This window comes from Homalodisca vitripennis, chromosome 5, assembly GCF_021130785.1.
Source record: "Homalodisca vitripennis isolate AUS2020 chromosome 5, UT_GWSS_2.1, whole genome shotgun sequence".
NCBI lineage: Eukaryota > Metazoa > Arthropoda > Insecta > Hemiptera > Cicadellidae > Homalodisca > Homalodisca vitripennis.
Window position 1 is genome coordinate 113,040,901 of NC_060211.1, and position 19,600 is coordinate 113,060,500.

Consider the following 19,600-nt stretch of genomic DNA (forward strand, 5'->3'; position numbering starts at 1 on the left):
ATTACACTTACTTAGTACTATATTTACTTAAAGGGAAAATTATTTACAGACACTCAACACCTGCTCAGTCTGCACACGTGTTGGGTTAAATATCTTGATAAATTACTTGAACAAAGCATTAATTTGAAAATTGTCTAAAAATGTTTTACCTTAACACTTGTTTTTCTTCACTCAGCATCACAAGGGGGCTTATCGATGGCCACAGCTTAGATTCAGTTTTTGCAAGATCCTTTGTTCAGAAATTTGTCCTTTGAAAGGATAGTAAGCAACTTTTACATACCTATTTTTATTTTGAATAGAATTATTAATAATAGCTTTAAATTGATATATGATGTTTTAGTTGATTATTCTATACTCGTATCAGCATTGACTCTTTTTTATTTATTCTTCAAAATTTCTCAACTAATGTAAATAAATCATGATATAGATAATAATATATATATAGATAGCATTCTAAAACTATTAATATGCCTATTTATTTCAATTGTACCCTGAATTGTTTTAGTGTGGATTGTATATTAAATTTAATAGTATTTCAAATATTCTGTCTATTGTTTATCGGCTGTGTGTATGGGGATGAGGAGGGTGGTTGTGTTCTTGTTTGTATATTTTAACAATTATTTTTACTTTCCTCTACTATACACAAGGTTGGGCTAGCTATGTAATTTCAAATTCTTTGTGTGATATACTACAACACTTTCATACTAGTACAATATTGTATATATGTATTGAACGTTCCATTCATAATGAATTTAAAATGAAAAAGAATTATTGTGTTCACATAAAGAATTGTAATTAAATAAATTTAAATTAAATATAGCCTTGCCAGGATATGATATGGCAACTGACCGGTTTGTGACTATTTCTTAATTTTAAAATAAAAAAAAAGTTATTTCATCTGGTAAAAGAATAAGAGGTCCATGTATACAGCGGGATCTTGTACTATATACGTGAAATGAATTACTGGTAATGAAATCGTTGTGTAAGTCTTTTACTTTTAAGATTCAGCTACATTCCTCCAGATAACTTTTAAACCAATATTATGTTTTTCCAGTCACGCCCAGAAGTTCTAGGTTTTTGGTAATGAATGAGGACATAACCTAAACTGCCAAGTACTCTGCATAAATCCAAAACTACACCTGTTGAGAATTCACCTGCTAATAGATAGTAAATAATGTTTTTTATTATTTTGATTTTGACTGGTGTTGTTGTTGATTTTCCTTTTCTAAAGCTAGTTTATAAATTTTCCAGTATTATATTTTAAACGCATTATTCAAGTAACCTACCCCAGAGCTAGCCCAAAAACAAAGTTTAAAAAATTTTATATGAATTATATATGTCTATAGTTACTAAATTTACAAACATTTCCTTCTTAAATAAAGTACAGACTTTGGTAATTTTAGGGCTGAAGGGAAAAACTTCTTCGTGAAATAATTAGTTGATATGCTGGTAAGCATATCTCGAAAAAGAATTTACCTCTAAACTTCTTGAATTTTGCATGAAACTTCATTTCTTTTTAGGCAACATTGACTTCGATGATGGTGCATGGTCCATGGGATTTGGCTGACCGTTAGCAAACAATTTTACATTGACCTAATGGGTTATCAAGACAAATAGAAAATCTTAAAATAAATTAATCTATAAACAGCGGAATCCAGTCATATGCACAGTTACACTTGCAATACGGTTACTTTGTTCAATTGCTTAGTAGTAGAATTACTTTCGTCAAACGTTTAGCCCGAGGTTGAAAGTAGAGTCTAAAACGCGTTCTGCAGCTGACGAGAGTTCTCTCTTAAAAGCCAAGTGGTTTTTGAGTAGCCTAATACAGTGAGGCACATCAGTGAATACATATACTTTCCTGTTGCGGTTAATGAGGTTTTAAAAATAATGTTTTTCAATACTAATTGAGTCTTTCCAACTAGTATTGCTGCACTAAAAAGACAACAGCTAGTACGTAATTTACATTGTTCAAAGTTTTACAATAATACCAGACAATATGCCTTTAGTAATAGTATTTTCGAACTCAAGATACATAGGCTGCTCCCAAGGTGAATCTAGGACACTAGCTATAACAATCTGAACCTTTAGAACAGTGCCGGATGAATGTTTGGTCTAGCCCAGCATGATAGGAAATTCTGCAATCCAACATTGATATCGTCAAAACTAATTACACGTTTCTTTTCAAACTCAGGCAAATTATTCGTGGTAATAAAATGTATTTTCAATGCATTATTTTGCATTTCAGTATGGCACTGAAACTTGGAATAACGTCGTTTTTAATTGTTTCAGATAGAAGGAATAATCCTGTTCTCTCTCTAAAATATATGTTTTTTTTATTTACGAATCTCAGTATTACAGATGAATTGAATTAAATTACGATGTCCTCATAATTTAATTTAATTCACTTTAGTTTTATATTAATGCTTCTATCCGATTTTTTGTAAAACTAGTGTATTGGGCATTTTCATAAAAGAAACTACTATCACCACAATGAATTACCATTTTTAGCATTGTTTTAAACTTTTGTATCCATATTAAATAAAACTTTGCTCTACAAATATCAGATGTTTAATTTCTTGGTTTTAAGTTCAAATTTTGTTTCACATAGATGCTTTCGATCTGCCTGAATGGATTCATCAAGATTTAAGTTTTGATATTTTTCACAACACCTGAAACGATTGGCGATCTTAGATCAATATTACTTATACTCATGCAACTGAAACATTTTAAGTTACAAGTAAATATTATAATACTAACATTCACATTTAGACTTTGACAACGAGCTTGAAAACACAAGCGGAGTTACTCTACTGTACAGTCCAGTTACACGGTCTATGGGTCGCATAACAGGCTGAATGAAGAACAAAAGCTTCATTATCAAACCGCGATATTTGAATTGATAACTGCAAAGTAAAACTCAAAACCTATAAGGGGTGTGGAAAAGTCTACTTTAACTACGGTAAAGGATTCTACCGTTACATATATTTATTGTATGTAGATAATTCATCTATAAACTATCGTGATTTTTATTCAAAGGTGATAACATTGTATACAGGATCTCTATCAGAATTTAAATGCGTATGTAATTTTTGTACATAGTCTTATTTTTACCAGTTTTGAAATTGATAATTTCATTACATTATAAGATTTTAAGTTTTTAATGTATTTGATCGTTCAAAATCTTTGTTAAATAAATTAAACATGTTTTGGCTGAAAATAATTCTTCGTAGCGAGACTGGAATATCTCAAAATTGTAATTGGTTTTGAACATTTTTGTAAAGGAGGGAATAGGGAGTTATTTGTCAACAAATCTTTAGGGATTTTTATATATCATCTGATAGGTTCTATCTCGAGAGATGTTATGCATCCACCAACATAAGTATGAACATAGCCTCTCTGAATTAGTGAAGCCAAACACAATGGAATGGGATAGGCTTTACCGTTAATAAATTAAACGGTTACCGTAATGGAATCATACTTAATACCGTATGCATTCACGTGTTCTCAAAGATATTAAACTCAGAATATAACAGATTACAACTAGGTTTAAAGTAAAGTGCGCCTTAAAATGATCTGAAACAAACAATTTAATGGAATTAATTTATTGGTAATTGGTGTATCCACAACACACGTATCAAGACATTACTTTGTATTAAAAGCAGCATCTGATAACATGTCATTGTAAAGTCATATAATATGTACATTGTTTCATAAACAGCCATTTAGCTATAGAAGATCTTTAGTAACATATTGGGTTTGTCTGTCCATATAACTATACATTTAAAATTATCGGTATTGCGTCATACTGACATTGTATTATTATTTCAAACTGTAAATAAATTTTATCTAGTGAATTTAAAGATGAATTTAAATAATGAACCCTCTCTGTAGTATTCAATATTTATTGAATGTATTGATGTTTAACAGCATTATTTTAATTTATTCACGCTATATACTATTAACGGTATAATAAGACAGAGACTGCAGCCATTTCTAATGTTAGGGTGACGAGCACCAAATCAGTAACATATACTACTTTAGTTAGTGAAACTCCTTTAGTTAAAACTATATAAGTAACTGACTAAAGAAGGAATATACTTCCGGTGATTTGGTTGGAGAGCTCAATTACAGGATACTTCTTTAGTTCTAACTTTTTTAGTTTATATGTGGTGGAAGCTTGGAAGGTTTATTTCTAACCTGAAAATAGTGGTTTGTGTTTGTTTACAACAGTGTTTTTCTAAAAAATGGAACTTGAAAAGAAAAGAAAAAAGCAAAACATATCTCAGATGCAGATAAGGCAATGTTTCTTGAAGTGATGAAACATTGACCTAAGATATGCACAGTTTTGCGATATTCCATCAGAGCTCCAGAACGAGTTTGTTTCTTTTTTAATACCTGAGGCCAAAGGCCTCGGTAAGTAAACTTATTTGTACAATGTAGGAAGTAAACACTTTATTAAAATGAAATTAATTTTTTAAGGAAAATAAATTTTAAGATTATTTTTCTAAAAAGTTCTATTATAACAGCATATTGTATCTTGTAGGTAAGACGAATCCATGGCAAAAAAGGCCTGCAAAACGACAGTGTACAACCACTGAAATTGCTGACAAAGTGACAAATTTCAATTCACTGAAACTTAAGCTACTTCGAGAGGAGCATGCAGCTAGAATGATGTTGATTGAAAAGGAAAGAGAATTTACTGAAACTGAACACGTACTCCGTATGGATATACTGCAGAAAATTAGTAATAGTATTACAAACCACACATCTTCAAATGGACCAATACACTATGAGAATGTGAATGAAAACACTAGCGGTGATGTTTATTTAAATAATTTAGCATCAATGGGAAATTTATTACTTTGTAAAGATAATTTGTTACCTTTGTAAAATCTCATACAGCTGAACATTTCTTGATTTCATATGTAACAATGCTGTAAAAGTTTTGTTTTGTTTTTGTGTGTGTCCTTTCATAATATGAATTAATAAACTAAATAAACACATTTCAATTACTTTATTGTTATTAAGTCATCCACATTCCAACATTGTAGGATCACATTTTTTTAGTAACAATTCTAAATACAAAGTACTATAAATAAAGTTACTGAGCAAAATAGTTCAAAATTAATGCTCTTCTAACTTGATTCCCGCCTTTTGACGTGACAACGTCTTAAATTAGGTTGCGGCTCGGAGTCACTCATGAAAAAGTGTAACGCCCGGTAACGTTACGATGCCCGTCCAGTGGGTCCGCCGCACGGGATCCGCACGGGATAAAGCAGATAACTGTGGGTCCGCCGCACGGGATAAAGCAGATAACTATGTTTATTCGTGAAAATGTGGAGTGCTTAGATTCGTCATTTACAACAACTACAACAATAAAGGTAAATAATTGTACACTGATATTTCATTATCGTAAACTATGATTGATTGATTAATTGTTAGATTGACACAAAAGTTGAGAAACTGAGTTTATAGGTTATGTCATACTATTGACAAATGTTGATAGTGTTAAGTAAATTATTAGTTTAAATCACTCTGCAATCAATCGTAATTCAGTCGATTGAGAAGAAACAGCGCGTATTGCTAGTCAAACATTTAAAATAACAAATTATAACCTCTAACCTGTCATAACAGTGCGATCAAACAAACGAACTAAACCGACCAATCACCACGCGCGGAGTTAGAATTTAACTGTGTTTAGCAAGAATTTCAAATTCCAATTTTAGTAAATGTTTTATTCAACTTTACCATTTACAATAACAAATTTTAATTAATTTCAAATTATGTACAATGTTTTAGTAAACAAAATATATTTCTATAGTTAAAATTTGTGCAATTCTTATTTTCATTCAATTCCTTGTTCCTATTGTGCAATTTAATAATATTCATATCAATAAATATTCTACCGAGAAAAAGACGTTGTCACGTAAAATCTTCGCCCGTAAAACCGACTTTACAGGCAACCATAATTTTTTTTAGACTTACCGAAACAGGTATATGTATTTGGTGGACACAGACCAAGTTCCTAATGTCTATAGAAACTAACATATTTTTTTCACAATTTTTAAACAGTGTATGTCACGTGGAGATAGTTTTTTTTTAGTTTTCCAAAAATTGTGTTTTTGTGACTGAAGCCCTTTCTGCATGGACCGATTCATTTATTATATTGCGTGTATTTTTTTTTAAACAGTAAATTTACAACTGAGAGAAGAGAATAGGAACCAAAAAATGAAGGGAATACTTTGTTTTATGTAGAACATTTTATTTTACGTTATTTAAATAAATAGATGATTGATTTTTTGTCCGTTTATTCAGCTGCTTTAACAAAATAGTTTTCCTATTTTATTTACCGCTTAGTTGGAATACGGTACGGAAATTTAACTAACAAGTTTGTCAGGATGAAATCCACAAATTCCAGTACTTTGTTAATATTAGTGTAATATTTCCCCCCAAATATAAAGCATTAATTATCATCAGTACATCCCGTTTCTTTGTACCAATGCAGTAAAGCTCATAATATATAAATATTGTTCATTTAAAGAAACTAATGTAGCTACTTTGAAATGTCCACAACGGAAATCCAGTATCAACTTATTTATCAATTTTTTCAACAACTTCTACCTCATACGGTTCATTTTCTACATCAGCCTCATCCGCTTGAAAAACGTCACCTACTTCAATGCCAAAGCTGTGCAGCACACTTGCAGCTACTATTATGTTTCCACACTTAACTGGATTGAATCTCATTCCCTTCTCAAGAATTTGAAATCTTTTCTTTAAGACTCCAAAAGTTCGTTCTACAATATTACGGGTCAAAATATGTGCACGGTTGTACCTTCTTTCTCCTTGGGTTGTAGGCAGCAATACTGGAGTCATCAGCTTGGGTGACAACGCATATCCACTATCACCAACAAGTAAACCATCATATATACCAGCTTCAAATCTTGCAGCAACAACACTATTGTCCCAAATCCTAGCATCGTGGGTCGAACCTGGCCATCGACTTACAACATTCATTATTTTCATATCAGCATCACATATAAATTGAGCATTAATAGAAAAAAACCTTTCATATTTCGAAAAAGTTCATTATTATCACCTGGTGGGCACAGTATTTTTGATATGAGTGCAATCGATTGCTCCTATGGCATTTGGAAAACCACCTAATCTATAAAAGGCTCACTTTTTCACTACATTGCTCTTGAGTGCTGGGCATGGTAATGTATAGCGGTTTCAAGGTAAGCAAACCGTTTATTACATTATTTAAAGCTCTACCAGCTGTTGTTATATGTACATTTATCAAGTCACCAGCAACTAACTGGTAAGAACCTGTACGAAATATCCTTAAACCACAAAGAAGCTGAAGTTGTGGTGACAATGCAAAGTTCCTGTCTGTATCATGTTCAAGGTAAGGCCCTACCAAATCGAGAAGAGATAAGAAAGAATCTTTAGAAAAATCAAATCGTTCTCGAAACTCAATGTTGGAGTAAATGTCAAAGGGATCTCTCCTATCACGAACAACACGCTCAATTGGCGCATCTAATAAATAGTCAATATAATCAACATAATCCATGTTTAAAACAAATCAAACTTCACTGAAAATAATAATGTTTACATCACTCTACAACTTACACCTGCAATGATGTAGGAGTATATTTTATCATAGATATCTCCTTAACTTACTAGTTTAGTTTAATACTATACACTGGTTCACACCACCATTAAACTTTCTCTGTAGAGTAACATAAAATACTACACGAGTAAAATAGTTTAGAATTTACAGAACTAAATAAGTATAAACAGCAATTAAAGTCACAGTTTCTCTACTCTTTTAGTTATGTTCTACGGGAGTTTGGCTTTCTCCTGTTTGGTGCTCGTCACCAATAGTATTGCTATACATAGAGTTAAAACCTATGTAGTGGAAATTATATACTGGCTTCCAAATTCTGAAGGTTGAAATGAGTCATATGTTTTAACTGTTTATTTATGTTTTGCAATACTGGTGCTACTGGCGAAGTGGTGAATAATAAAAATGGTTGACGTTCTCAAGATTGTTGTTGTTGTGAAAGAGTGACAATAAAGTAGTGTCTTACTAGAGTTGTATTATTAGCCTTAACCTGTTATATTGAGTGTAATAGAGTTTACGCATTTAATTTTTAGGTAAATTATTATTATGGATTTGTTTGTACCTCTTAGAAAATTCTTATAATTTAACTTAGTTTGTAAGATAGGCCAAGTTATTAGGTTAAATCTTTCACGTTATAGGCTATTGAAATATGAAATGACAGATAAGAAATTAATCATTGTGTTTGACTACACATTTAATTTTGTCTACTATTGTTGGGGTTTTGGCCCCAATATCTACATTGGTATTTCTTTGGTTTAGGACATTCAAGATTTTGTGTTAGGCCTAAGTATTGTTTAGAAGTCCTGTGTTGTGTACTTGTGTAGAAAGGGAACATTTTGGGTGGAAACTATGGCTTCCAGTATATGAGCGCGGCATGTTAACTCTAATAATACCCTTAATTAGTTTTGATGGGTAGGGTACGATAAGCGGACCCGGTTTTTATATAAAAAAATTAACCATCGATACCTAATATTCGCATCTCAAATCCTAGACTATCAATCGATATAAAAGTATCTATAGTCCTCAATAACAATCATATGTTTTTAATTAAAATATGGATTTAATATCTAGAGTGATCAAACAAATTATTATAACCAAAATTAGGAAAACTGAAGACGACATATTTGCTTCCGTCACAGTTACAGTTGTTTTTTCCCCACAATTTCACATAATGGGTTGTTTGGTACGTGTCCTACATGTTGAAGCCACGAATAACATGTCTTATCATCTTTCAAAGCAATGTAGTGTAGTTTTCTAAAATTGACTGCCATTTTTAATAATCAAATGTTACTTAGGCTATGTAAAATTGAAATATTACCTTACATGTACTATTTCAAAAACCTCGAAAAAATATTGTGATGCTGTGTGTTTACAGCTGTTGATATAGATTATTTGTTAATTGTTCAAAATAATTAATCAGTATCGATTGATTATATTGATGGTTATGATTAAGTAATATCGTTTGCCAATTTCAATATAAAAAACCGGGTCCGCTTATCGTACCCTAGATCCGTTTTGATTGTTATTTGTGTTTTATTGTGGATTATATGAGCAGTTAAAATATTAGGAGATTAGTTTATTCCTTTTTAATTGGTCATCTTGTTTTTCCGTAGTGAGAGTATGAGTTTATCGTCTAAGTTAATTGTTTTTTTTTTAATTGGGAAAAACTGTGTATATGTGATTGGAAGTTACCATATGATACGTAAGTAGATAGTACGTACATACAAGATTAGGACGTTATGGTTACATTAGTTTTGCTTAGTTTTTAAATTTGTGTTTGCTATTTACACTACTTTTTGGTATCTTGAAAGTTAGATTCAATTTGTATTCACTATTTTCAAATTACTTTTATTCACGCCAGAAACGAAATTCTCGTTATAAACCTATTGCAATTGTCCTACTGAACAAAACAATATAAGGTTTTAGGGTATAAAAATGACAAATAATGAATTTTAGAAAATTTAAAGTGGAACAACTTTTCTTGTAAGATAGTAGTAAGATATGGTTGGGTAAATTTACAATATTTGGTTCTTTTGTCAATTTGCGTTTCCTAGTTAGCAATAGTGGCCGGAGGCATTCATGATCAGACCAGGGTTTAAGCTGTGATCGCAATTGTTGCAATTTTCGAAACAAGCAGAGAATATGTGACTCTTAAGAAAAGCTTTCACATAATTGCGACGAAAACGAGAAACAACAACTAACCGCGAAAAGTAGCATTATTTTAATTTACTCACACTATATGTCATTAACAGTATTAATATTAAGGCAGAGACTGCAGCCATTTCGTAATATTAGTTTTGCTATACATATGGTTCAAAACCTAATAAAGTTCAGTTGATTTAAATTTAATTGCATTTTTAAAATAAGTTAATATCGTTAAAAATATTGTTTTAAATGATACTGTACATGAAATTTGTGATGACCATGTAATGAACAAGGTAAATTTTAATTTATCTTCTGTAATTTTTACTTAACTAGTTAGTTTGTGGTCAGTGTTTAAACTAGGTTATTTATATTTTTGATGCGAAAGTGGTATCCAATGAACGGTTATCCTTGTTGTTATGACGTAGTTGCTGACACACATATGATTACAAACAAAAACGAAAATTGTGTACTTCTAAATGTGTTGTCTTGGCATCTGTAACTAGTACTAGAGATTTTTTGAGCTTATGTTATAGTCAGATTTTAATTTGAAATGTCAGACATTCATAAAAGACTACGTATAGGCTAAACCAATTTAAGCAATTTTTTAACACGTTCACAATGTTGTGTACCACGGGTGGTACACAATAACTGAAAGTGCGTTGTGTACCACTGGCGTTGCACGGGGTACATTAGTAAAGCGCGCAGTGCACCACCGGTGGTACATGATTCAACCATCACTGCTAGGGGTTATAGTACAAACACGGCTGTATGTAATGCAGTTAAATTTAGCAAACGGCCTTCAGGAATACCTTGGCATATGTATAAAACCGTTACTGGTGTTGCCAATTTTTAAGGGTAATAATCAAATAGCGAATTATTGTACAATTTTTTAAATTTACATAACTATTCTACTACATCTATGGCAACATTATAAACTTAAATTAAGATTTAAAGATAAGCTAAACATTTTGAAGTAGTAGTAAACTTTTGTCTAAATCGACTTTTTCCATAAGATGATTATTTATTTATAATTTTTCATAACCTAAAATGATGATTTTAAAATAATAGATCTTAAAATAATTTTGAGGAAACAATTAGCCTTCTGATGACGATTATTAAAGCAAGAGAGATTCATTGAAGGCTCTTCTGGACAGCTTTCTTTGCCAGTTGGGTCCTGAATTTCAGTACGTCCCACTGATCTTTCTTTTCTTTTGTGTTGTTAAAAAGCACAAAAGAATTCACAACACACGTGCCCAAGAGAATTTCGATTGCAACTTTCATATACCATTTTGTTGACTTCCGTAATGGGGTGTAATAAGAGCTGAGTTGGTCGGAGATATCAACTCCTTTTTTTGTCACATTATATACCAAAACACATTTAGGTTTCATTATCGGAGTGCCATTTCTGTTGTTTCTTCCAGAATTCACCAACTCATCACTAATTTCACTACGAGTTGTAATCATTAAGACCCTTCTTTTGCCCCTCCAACTAATCACTTTTACGTTTTTCCTGTTTTTCTTTGCAACAACTTCATTTTTCTTAATTGTCTTTTTTATAATGTTTTTAGGATTACCTCTGCGATCCTGCCGCAGTGTACCGCATAGGTATGTCTTCTTTGTTAGGAGAAACTCCGCTATTATAAAAGTTGTGTTCATGAGGATTCGTCCCTTGACAAGAAAAAGCTCCATGAGATGAATTAATATCTCTTGGGCATACCCTTCACCACCAGTTACGTCATCTCTACAAGCATAGACTTTCAGTTTTCTGTATAGCCATACTGCCTAAAAATCAGGTGTCCTCTCCAGGGAATCATACTTTCATCAATTACAATCGTTTCCCCAGGATTTACTACGGCTTTGAATCGGGCACAAATTTTTTATTTCCTATGGTGTAGTATCCATCCAACGTCTTATAAAAGACTTCCTACGCACAGGATTGGATGCTAAAAACTGATTGGCGTAACGATTTGTTTCAGTTACAATGATATCTACCATTCTAACCATTGTGGTCACAACCACAATTACCAATTGTGGTTACCATTGAGGTTAAGTGGTAGAGAGGACTTTATAGTCCTAACTTCGCCTCTAATAAAGTCATTTTTCATTTCATTTCATTGTCGGTGACGAACTGTTCGAACAGTGATAAAGGATCAGTTAGATCAAAATCGTATTGAATCCCTTCGTTATCTGCAAAAGGGTACTCACGTTCATCCACTGTACATTTGATTCATTCTAAATCCTCGTTTTCCATTTTCAGGATCACTAACATTAATGTTTTCAGGATCACGCCATATTTCAGAATCAGAGCTATCACTTCTATTATGAGTTGAAGAAGCATACTCACTTTCTGACACTGAAAAATCAGTCAAGTCTGCTGGATCTAGTTCAATGGCATCATCATCAATATTTCCACTCATTTTTACTTACTCACACAATACACCACTATCTAATACTCTCACATCAATACTCAACTATCACATTAATGACTTCTTTAGAGTCAGAACTTACAGAACATATGATAATAACAACACCAGAAATCAAACAGAATACAAAACAGTAGCTGAAAATAAAACCGAGGGAGTATTGTATTTGGGCGACATAACCTCACAAATAAGGAAGCAAAAGTGCACCAAACAAAAAGGTGTTTCATGCACCCATCAGCTGAGACACATCAGCTGACAGAGTTGTAAAAAGCCAAGTCTACCAACGGCAAGTAAAATAACCCGTGTACCATACCAAGTGGTACATGACGCACACAATCGATTGATTCAAAACTATGGGCGTCATGTCCACCGGTGGTACACATTTAAATATGTAAAAAAAAGTGGTTTATGATAAAATGTTTTTGTTATTTATGTTGACGATATCATGTTTGGACAGTAAAACAATAGTTATATTTAAGCAAAAAAAAGATACGCATTTTTGAAAGTTATGGCCGAAATTAGGCTTTGTACCACTGGGCTTTGTAATAAAGCGAGGTCAAAAAATCAGCAATGTCGCTGACGTTGTGAATGTGTTAATGATCTCTATTGAAAGTACTTATAGTAAGAACTCCATTTAAGTGAGGTGTGAACCTTTGTGTTTTCCAAAACAAAGAAGGCTACAGAGTTAATGATATTAGTTTTTAGTTTTTTTAAAGATAAATTAGTTTTTAAACCTAATTAGTTTTTTAATGGTACATTAGTGTTAAAAGTAAGTTAAGAAATAATAAATCACCGTACTATTTTATTTTATTTTGTATTTTATATTGAAAAAAGACTTTTTTACATTTTAACAGTAAATTTAATATTTTATCTTCTAACTATAGTGTGTCTAACTGAAATAAAGAATACAGACTCGGTCTTAGGTGGTTGGTAGACGAATGCAGACGTCTTGCGACCTGTATTTTGTAGTTCAATTTTAATGGTAGTGTTGTGTATGGTTTTTTATTAAGTGCATGTTTTAGAGTTAGTGAAGTTGAACACAATGTGGTGGTTGTGATTCCTGACTTAGGCGTGTCACAACGCTGTGGTATGGTTTGTTTATTTTAACCTAGTTTGTAATTATGTGTTAGATTAGTTATTTACCTGCAGAAGAGATCAGATTGCAGATCTCGAAACTAGTGTTACTGATTTTTTGTTTCACTGAATGATGGCAAATGTCCAGAAAAATCCTGTTTCCTTCTCTAGATAAGTAATCCAAAATTTCAGATATATTAATAATTTTTTTTGTATAAATAATATGTGGGTGCCTCAAAACTCATTGTGGAAATGAAAATACATTGTTATGGACACAAAAGTTTAAATTGATATTCTAGATTGTTTAGGTGAAGTCATTAACAACTTTTTTATTTTCTAAAACAATTTCTCTTTGATATGGTTACTGTTTTTGTAATGTGAATAAAAATATATTTATTCTTTATCTTCTTATCTATTCTTTTCTGTTTCATTCACAATCCTTCCATCGTCAAAAATAAACATCAAACAAAGAATTATCTAGAGAATTATGGTCAGGAGTTTATAATATTTTTAAGTCTCAGGCATTCGTGAACAGACCCTCTGAATTTTAGAACATACAGGGTGTATCAAAAAGAATCATCCGATTTAATAAAATCATAACTATTCTGTTTGTTGAGCTAAATGCGCCAACAACGTACTGTTGAAAAGAGTATCTTTTAAGTTTTACATGTTTCCCACTAGGTAGCAGCAGCGCGCTTGAGTGAACGCCTACTTCATTTCTCTTGAAAATGGCGTCTGCACCACAAAAAGCGTTCTGTGTTCTACGTTTTTCGCAGTGTGAGTCTGTAATAACTGTTCAGCTTGACTTTCTTAATAAGTATGGTGTTGATCCTCCTACATCACAGAGCATTAGACGATGGTATGCACAATTTCAAGAAACAGGTTGTCTATATATAGGCAAGTCACCGGGCCGTCCCAGAGTGTCCGATGAAGATGTAGAGCGCGTCCGCCATTGTTTCACACGCAGCCCTCAGAAATCTGTTCGCCGCGCTGCTCGATAGCTCAATATGCCTCCTATGTCTGTCTGGCGTGTGTTGCGTCGACGATTACGCATGAAAGGGTACAGACTTCAGATACTGCAAGCTCTTCGTGAGGGTGATAAAGAACGACCCGTGGAGTTTTGTAACTTCGTTCTTGATAAGATGATGGACGATGAACATTTTGTATCGCGCATAGTGTTTTATGACGAGGGAACATTTCATTTAAATGGAAAGGTAAACCGCCATAACGTTAGAATATGGGGCACAGAAAAACCACTTGAAATTGTGCAACATGATGACTAATTCGAACGATTTCATTTACCAACAGGACGGGGCACCGCCACATTGGCATCTGGCAGTCCGGCAATTTTTAAATCAAAGAATTCGTGACTGGTGGATCAGCCGCACTTGACAAAATGACGCATCCTTACATTTCTGGCTTTCAAGGTCACTAGACCTTACTGTATATGATTGTTTCTTGTGGGGTTTCATCAAAGACTCTGTATATGTACCTCCTCTACCAACAACAATGAATGAGCTGAGGAATCGCATTACAACAGCAGTCGAATCAGTAACTCAGGACATGCTCGCAGCAGTGTGGGATGAATTTGAATACCGCATAGACGTATGTCGTGTATCTAAAGGTGGACATATTGAACACCTTTGAAAAGGTATGAAAAAAACTTTTTGAGTTTCCCTTTCAGCCAAAAAAATTAGTAATTGTATATGTTTACTACTGTTCGAATTATAGACATGCCAAATCGGATTATTCTTTTTGATACACCCTGTAATACGTAATTTTATCTGTGTTTCAACTAAAATAATGTATTAGGCCTATAATTATTATATCTTTTTGTATTGTATTTAATATCTTCTTCTTCAGTTATGGGCACTAGTTGGGTACCACATCAAAATTAATTAGGTTTTACAGACTTTTCACTGTAGAAAAATTAATGGGCTAGTTTTATAACAATTTAATAATTGTAAAATACTGGATAGGTTGAGCCCTGTGGATTATATAACAAAAGGCCCAGGTGGCCGGCTTACGCATGGTGATGGCTCTTTACCGACCTCATTTGTAACCAAACTGCATACTTTATGAAAATATAATAATTATTAAATAGAAAAGAAAAAATATTCAGATATTTTTTAATGTTTTTACAGAAAGACTTTATTATGTTTTGTAGTTAAGAAAAGTTTTGTCAATAATTTTGATAATTTATTCTAGTAAATATTAAAATAACGAACTTTTTAAAATGCTTGTGAACATGCCAATGTACTTTTGTAACAATTTAACATTTTATTACAATTCTACCAATGTTTGAAGGTGGTGTTAATGAAACACAGCAAATTAAGGCTGTGTCAGGCTCAATAGTTTCACCAATAAAGGAGCATGGTTTAGCTTCAACTTCTGCAATGCTCAGTTAAATGCTTTCCATATGAGAATGTGAACATAGCCTGTTATGAGGTGGATCAGCTGGTGGTCACCAGTGATTCGGCAACACTGTCTAAAATGTCATTGGTCTACTTTTTGTGAGTTACAATATTATATTTATTAAATTTAATAAAGAGTAAAATCTTGATTGGTATATTTTTATGTATGTTTCAGGCAGTGAAAGCCCCTGCATTCTGTAACTACTGTTCTGTAGATACATTGTCAAATTGGATTGCTTGTGGGAACTTTACATAGTAGTAATTAGATTTTATCGCCGCAGGCTTAAAAAAAGCAGAAAGTTCTTCAGAAGCTTGAACAAAATGCCTACTCAGCTAGCAGCTAACTCTGAAGTTCCAGAGATTAGAGTAAAAACAGCTTATAATGGGTAAGATTTTAATTAAGGAAACATTAAAAATTGAGTGCTCAAAAAATTACAACTTTTTTACTATTTCTCTCAGACTAAATGTGTTATCTATAGGTATAAGATGAAAATCATTAACTTTATAAAGTCTCTAGAATTATTTATATACATATTTGTATACATAAATTTCAAGTTCAGTAATTCTATTGAAGTACCAAGTGAACCATGAAACTTCTCATATACAGATTACAGGGTGTTTTAGAATACAGTGCAGATATTTTGTGGGTGATGGTAGATAATATTACCCTAAGCATAATGTTTGACATAGGAACCATCAGTCACAAACGCATCATAACACTGCTACAGAGAAAAGAATACTTTGAGACAGCACACTGGAGTTAATACTCTTCATTGTATAGAATAACAGAAAATAAGTGCACTTCATATCAGTTTTACTCTTCATTGTATAGAATAACAGAAAAATAAGTGCACTTCATATCAGTTTTTTTCTGGAAAGATCTAGGTAAATACTCAGCATGGAAAAAACTCATTCAAAGAATCATGTATGCTGAGCCATTTTATTATTATAGATGGCTCAAGATCATTCTTGAGTAAAAAAACAATAAGGAATGTTGTTGATGGAGATCATTTTGATGATAGCGAAGTTGTGAATGAAGTTTCCAATGTTTTTAATGGTTATGAAGGTGACAGTATCTTTAGCCCAATTTTTTATATAATATAAATTACATTTGAGATATTTCCATGTATTTCTTGTATGGTTTTAAATATTTTTATGTCCAGAAAGTTGAACGTTTAAAAAATACTTTATTTGCTTCTTTGTGAATAAACTTGAAGCTTCATTTATACACAGTCTCTTAAATGTAATATATTTAATTCTTGACTTAGCATGTATCCATTTAGATACATAATCCTGACTGTTACTACTCTTGGTATTGTCATATGATCAGTATATACTGCCAAGAAAAGAGTAAAATAAAAATTAAGTGCACTTTTCAATAAAGTGTAAGATTTTTACTTTTGATTTGGAGTTTTCTTTACCATAAAAATGTTTAAAAACTTAAAATTTTGTTGTAATAAAAGTTTTTATGTAATTTTGAGTGATGGGTATTGTAATATCAGTACTTGAACACCATTGCTTATGTAAATTGATGGGAAAATATCATTTGGTACCCTCATATACTCAACTATTTTACAAAAACTTTGTAACTACGTATGGTTTTTAACTGAATACATTTTTTTATAAAATATAAAACTGTTATAGACCTGAAACTATGAGATAAACTTCTAGTTCCGGTTTTGTTACAGAGAAGTCATGATCACATACATAGACCCACACATCACTGTAGACCAGCTGTGCCAAGAAATGCGGGATATTTGCAGATTTCAGCAGGATCAAGTGTTCACCATGAAATGGGTTGATGAGGAGGGTAAGTATTTCAGTAATGTTTCTGTGCTTTTTTACAGAAATTAGTATCAATACAGTACCCCCTGTTTCTTCAGACCTCATTTATATTATCTTTTTCCTACCGATATTATATCACTAATCTGTCCAACTGAAGGATTTGGAGGTATAAAAAAGTGATTATTCCTCGTTAAAAATCAAGGTTCCTAACAACTTCACTGCAGGTATGTGAAGGGTGAAATTGCCTAAGCTTGATGTAGTAAAATAAAATTTAAGAATTGATTTTTCAAGTTGTCAAAATCAGTTTGTTGAGGGTTGATAAATATAAGAACTAAACTTTGTTATTAACCAGTTATTTATTAATTTTATAGAGGCAATTCAACTACCATAATCAGTATCACTCATTATTTTAAAATTTGTTTTTATCATTATTTTGTTTTAATAGCTTAGCAGTGAAGGTGTTGACTACATGTATTAGTTATTCCACAGTAGTTTAACACGTTGGTTATGATAGATATGTAACTGCATCAGTAGTCAGCGACTCAGTCAGTATCACTTAGCATAGCTCCGCAATGCATGTATTACAGATATTCAAGTGATCTATAATAAGTTATATATAATGTAAGACATTTACTGTTTTTTGAGGTATAGAAAATTTACAACTATGGAAATTAGACTCAAGAATGGGTATGTACTGTTAGTAAGCTTAATTTGAGCGTGGTTGATGCTAGTTATATAATTTTTTTACTGTTGTGTGATTAAAAAATGATTGCATTAACACCTCGGTTACCAAGCGGCACATTGTCTGATATTAGTGTCATTACACACCACTACTCTCCTTTGGTAGCAAATTTGTTTTAACAGTAATAAATAAGGATTCATTGATACAGATCAGAAAGAAACAAGTTTTAACACATTGACTGCAGCTGTCCTAAAGATGGTACATGTTTTGTACCTTAATGAAGGCAAAGTGAATGGTGCTTTAATGAATGGTGTTGATAGTATAAAAGCTGAAGATTATCAAGATACTTGTAGATGACCAACATTGTATACTGGTGTAAAACACAAGTGTTTACAGCAATTTGAAATATTGTACATGTACACTTGTATTGTATTGTTACGCAAACAGTTATGTCATTTTTTCCACACTAATGTTTACTATTCGCTATGACATAAAATTGTATTTTTAGGCGATCCTTGTACAATTTCTACCCAAATGGAACTGGATGAAGCTATACGCCTCTATGAAGTGAATAAAGATTCTGAACTCACCATTCATGGTAAGTTTTACAAATTCAACTTGTATATCATAGTGTTATATATATATATATATATATATATATGTTGAAATGATATATGTATTTTTTAATATTTATGAAAATGCAAATTTTTGTATGTTTATAATGAATTAATATAATAGCTCACAAAGTATCGGTGATTGAAACAAATGTAACTGACCACAGATCAGTGGCGTGCATAGTGGATTTCACTCACTTTGGAATTGCAGAAAGAAGAGTTCATTATGGATGTTTCATTGATTATAAAGGACTTGGCATTGATATTTTGGAGAGTGATTGGTCGAATATTTTGGAGATCACTGATGTTAATTTGGCATTTAATTTGTTTTATGATAAATTGTCTACTTTGATCGATAACAATAAATATACTAATACCGCATAAAAAACTAATGTTAAATTTAAAATGTTAAAACCATGGATGAGTGTTGGATTATCTAAGGCTTTTGCTATTAGAGATAAGTTATTTAAATCATTTAAAAAATATCCCTGTACAAAAAATAAGGAAAATTTTGATAAATTTCAATATTAATTATCAACATGGGTGAGACAAGCTAAAGACAGATATTACATTAATAAGTTCCAAGAATACAGAAACAATTCAAAACAACTGTGGCATCTAGTCAATGGTATTATAAAAGGAAATTCATCAAGTAGTAGTAAAATAACATTACAGAAAAATAATAATGTAATGACTGATAGGTGTGAAATTGCTAACTGTTTTAACAATTATTTTGTTAATGTTCCTAATAACCTAGTTGATTCATTTCAATATATCATCGATGATATTAAGCACCTTTGTTTAACAAATTTTAAACCTTTTATTAATGAAAGTTC

General features: G+C 31.9%; 2 protein-coding genes across 2 annotated transcripts in view; one reads left to right on the forward strand and one right to left on the reverse strand.

Moving 5' to 3' along the window:
* Positions 1-6,500: 6,500 nt before the first annotated feature.
* Positions 6,501-14,222, reverse strand: LOC124363586 (putative nuclease HARBI1). Its single transcript, XM_046818842.1, has 2 exons — positions 14,176-14,222; positions 6,501-7,066 (listed from the first exon to the last, which is right to left on the reverse strand). The coding sequence occupies exons 1-2, from the start codon at positions 14,220-14,222 to the stop codon at positions 6,592-6,594; spliced, it is 522 nt and encodes a 173-aa protein (XP_046674798.1). The 3' UTR covers positions 6,501-6,591.
* The window catches only part of LOC124362733 (protein kinase C iota type-like), a 32,278-nt gene continuing 20,680 nt past the window's right edge, over positions 8,003-19,600 (forward strand). Inside the window, exons 1-4 of the mRNA XM_046817469.1 lie at positions 8,003-8,160; positions 15,859-16,069; positions 17,372-17,493; positions 18,659-18,748. Coding sequence (XP_046673425.1) covers positions 16,005-16,069; positions 17,372-17,493; positions 18,659-18,748 — 277 coding nt within the window. The 5' untranslated portion in view covers positions 8,003-8,160; positions 15,859-16,004. The remainder of the gene's footprint in view (positions 8,161-15,858; positions 16,070-17,371; positions 17,494-18,658; positions 18,749-19,600) is intronic.

Bases quoted from the DNA above. Each gene is read 5' to 3' on its own strand.
- LOC124363586 (XM_046818842.1), bottom strand. From the start codon at position 14,222: ATGGCGGACGCGCTCTACATCTTCATCGGACACTCTGGGACGGCCCG. The intron at 7,067-14,175 runs GTGACTTGCCTA...GAAATATGAAAG, and splicing joins GGACACTCTGGGACGGCCCG to GTTTTTTTCTATTAATGCTC.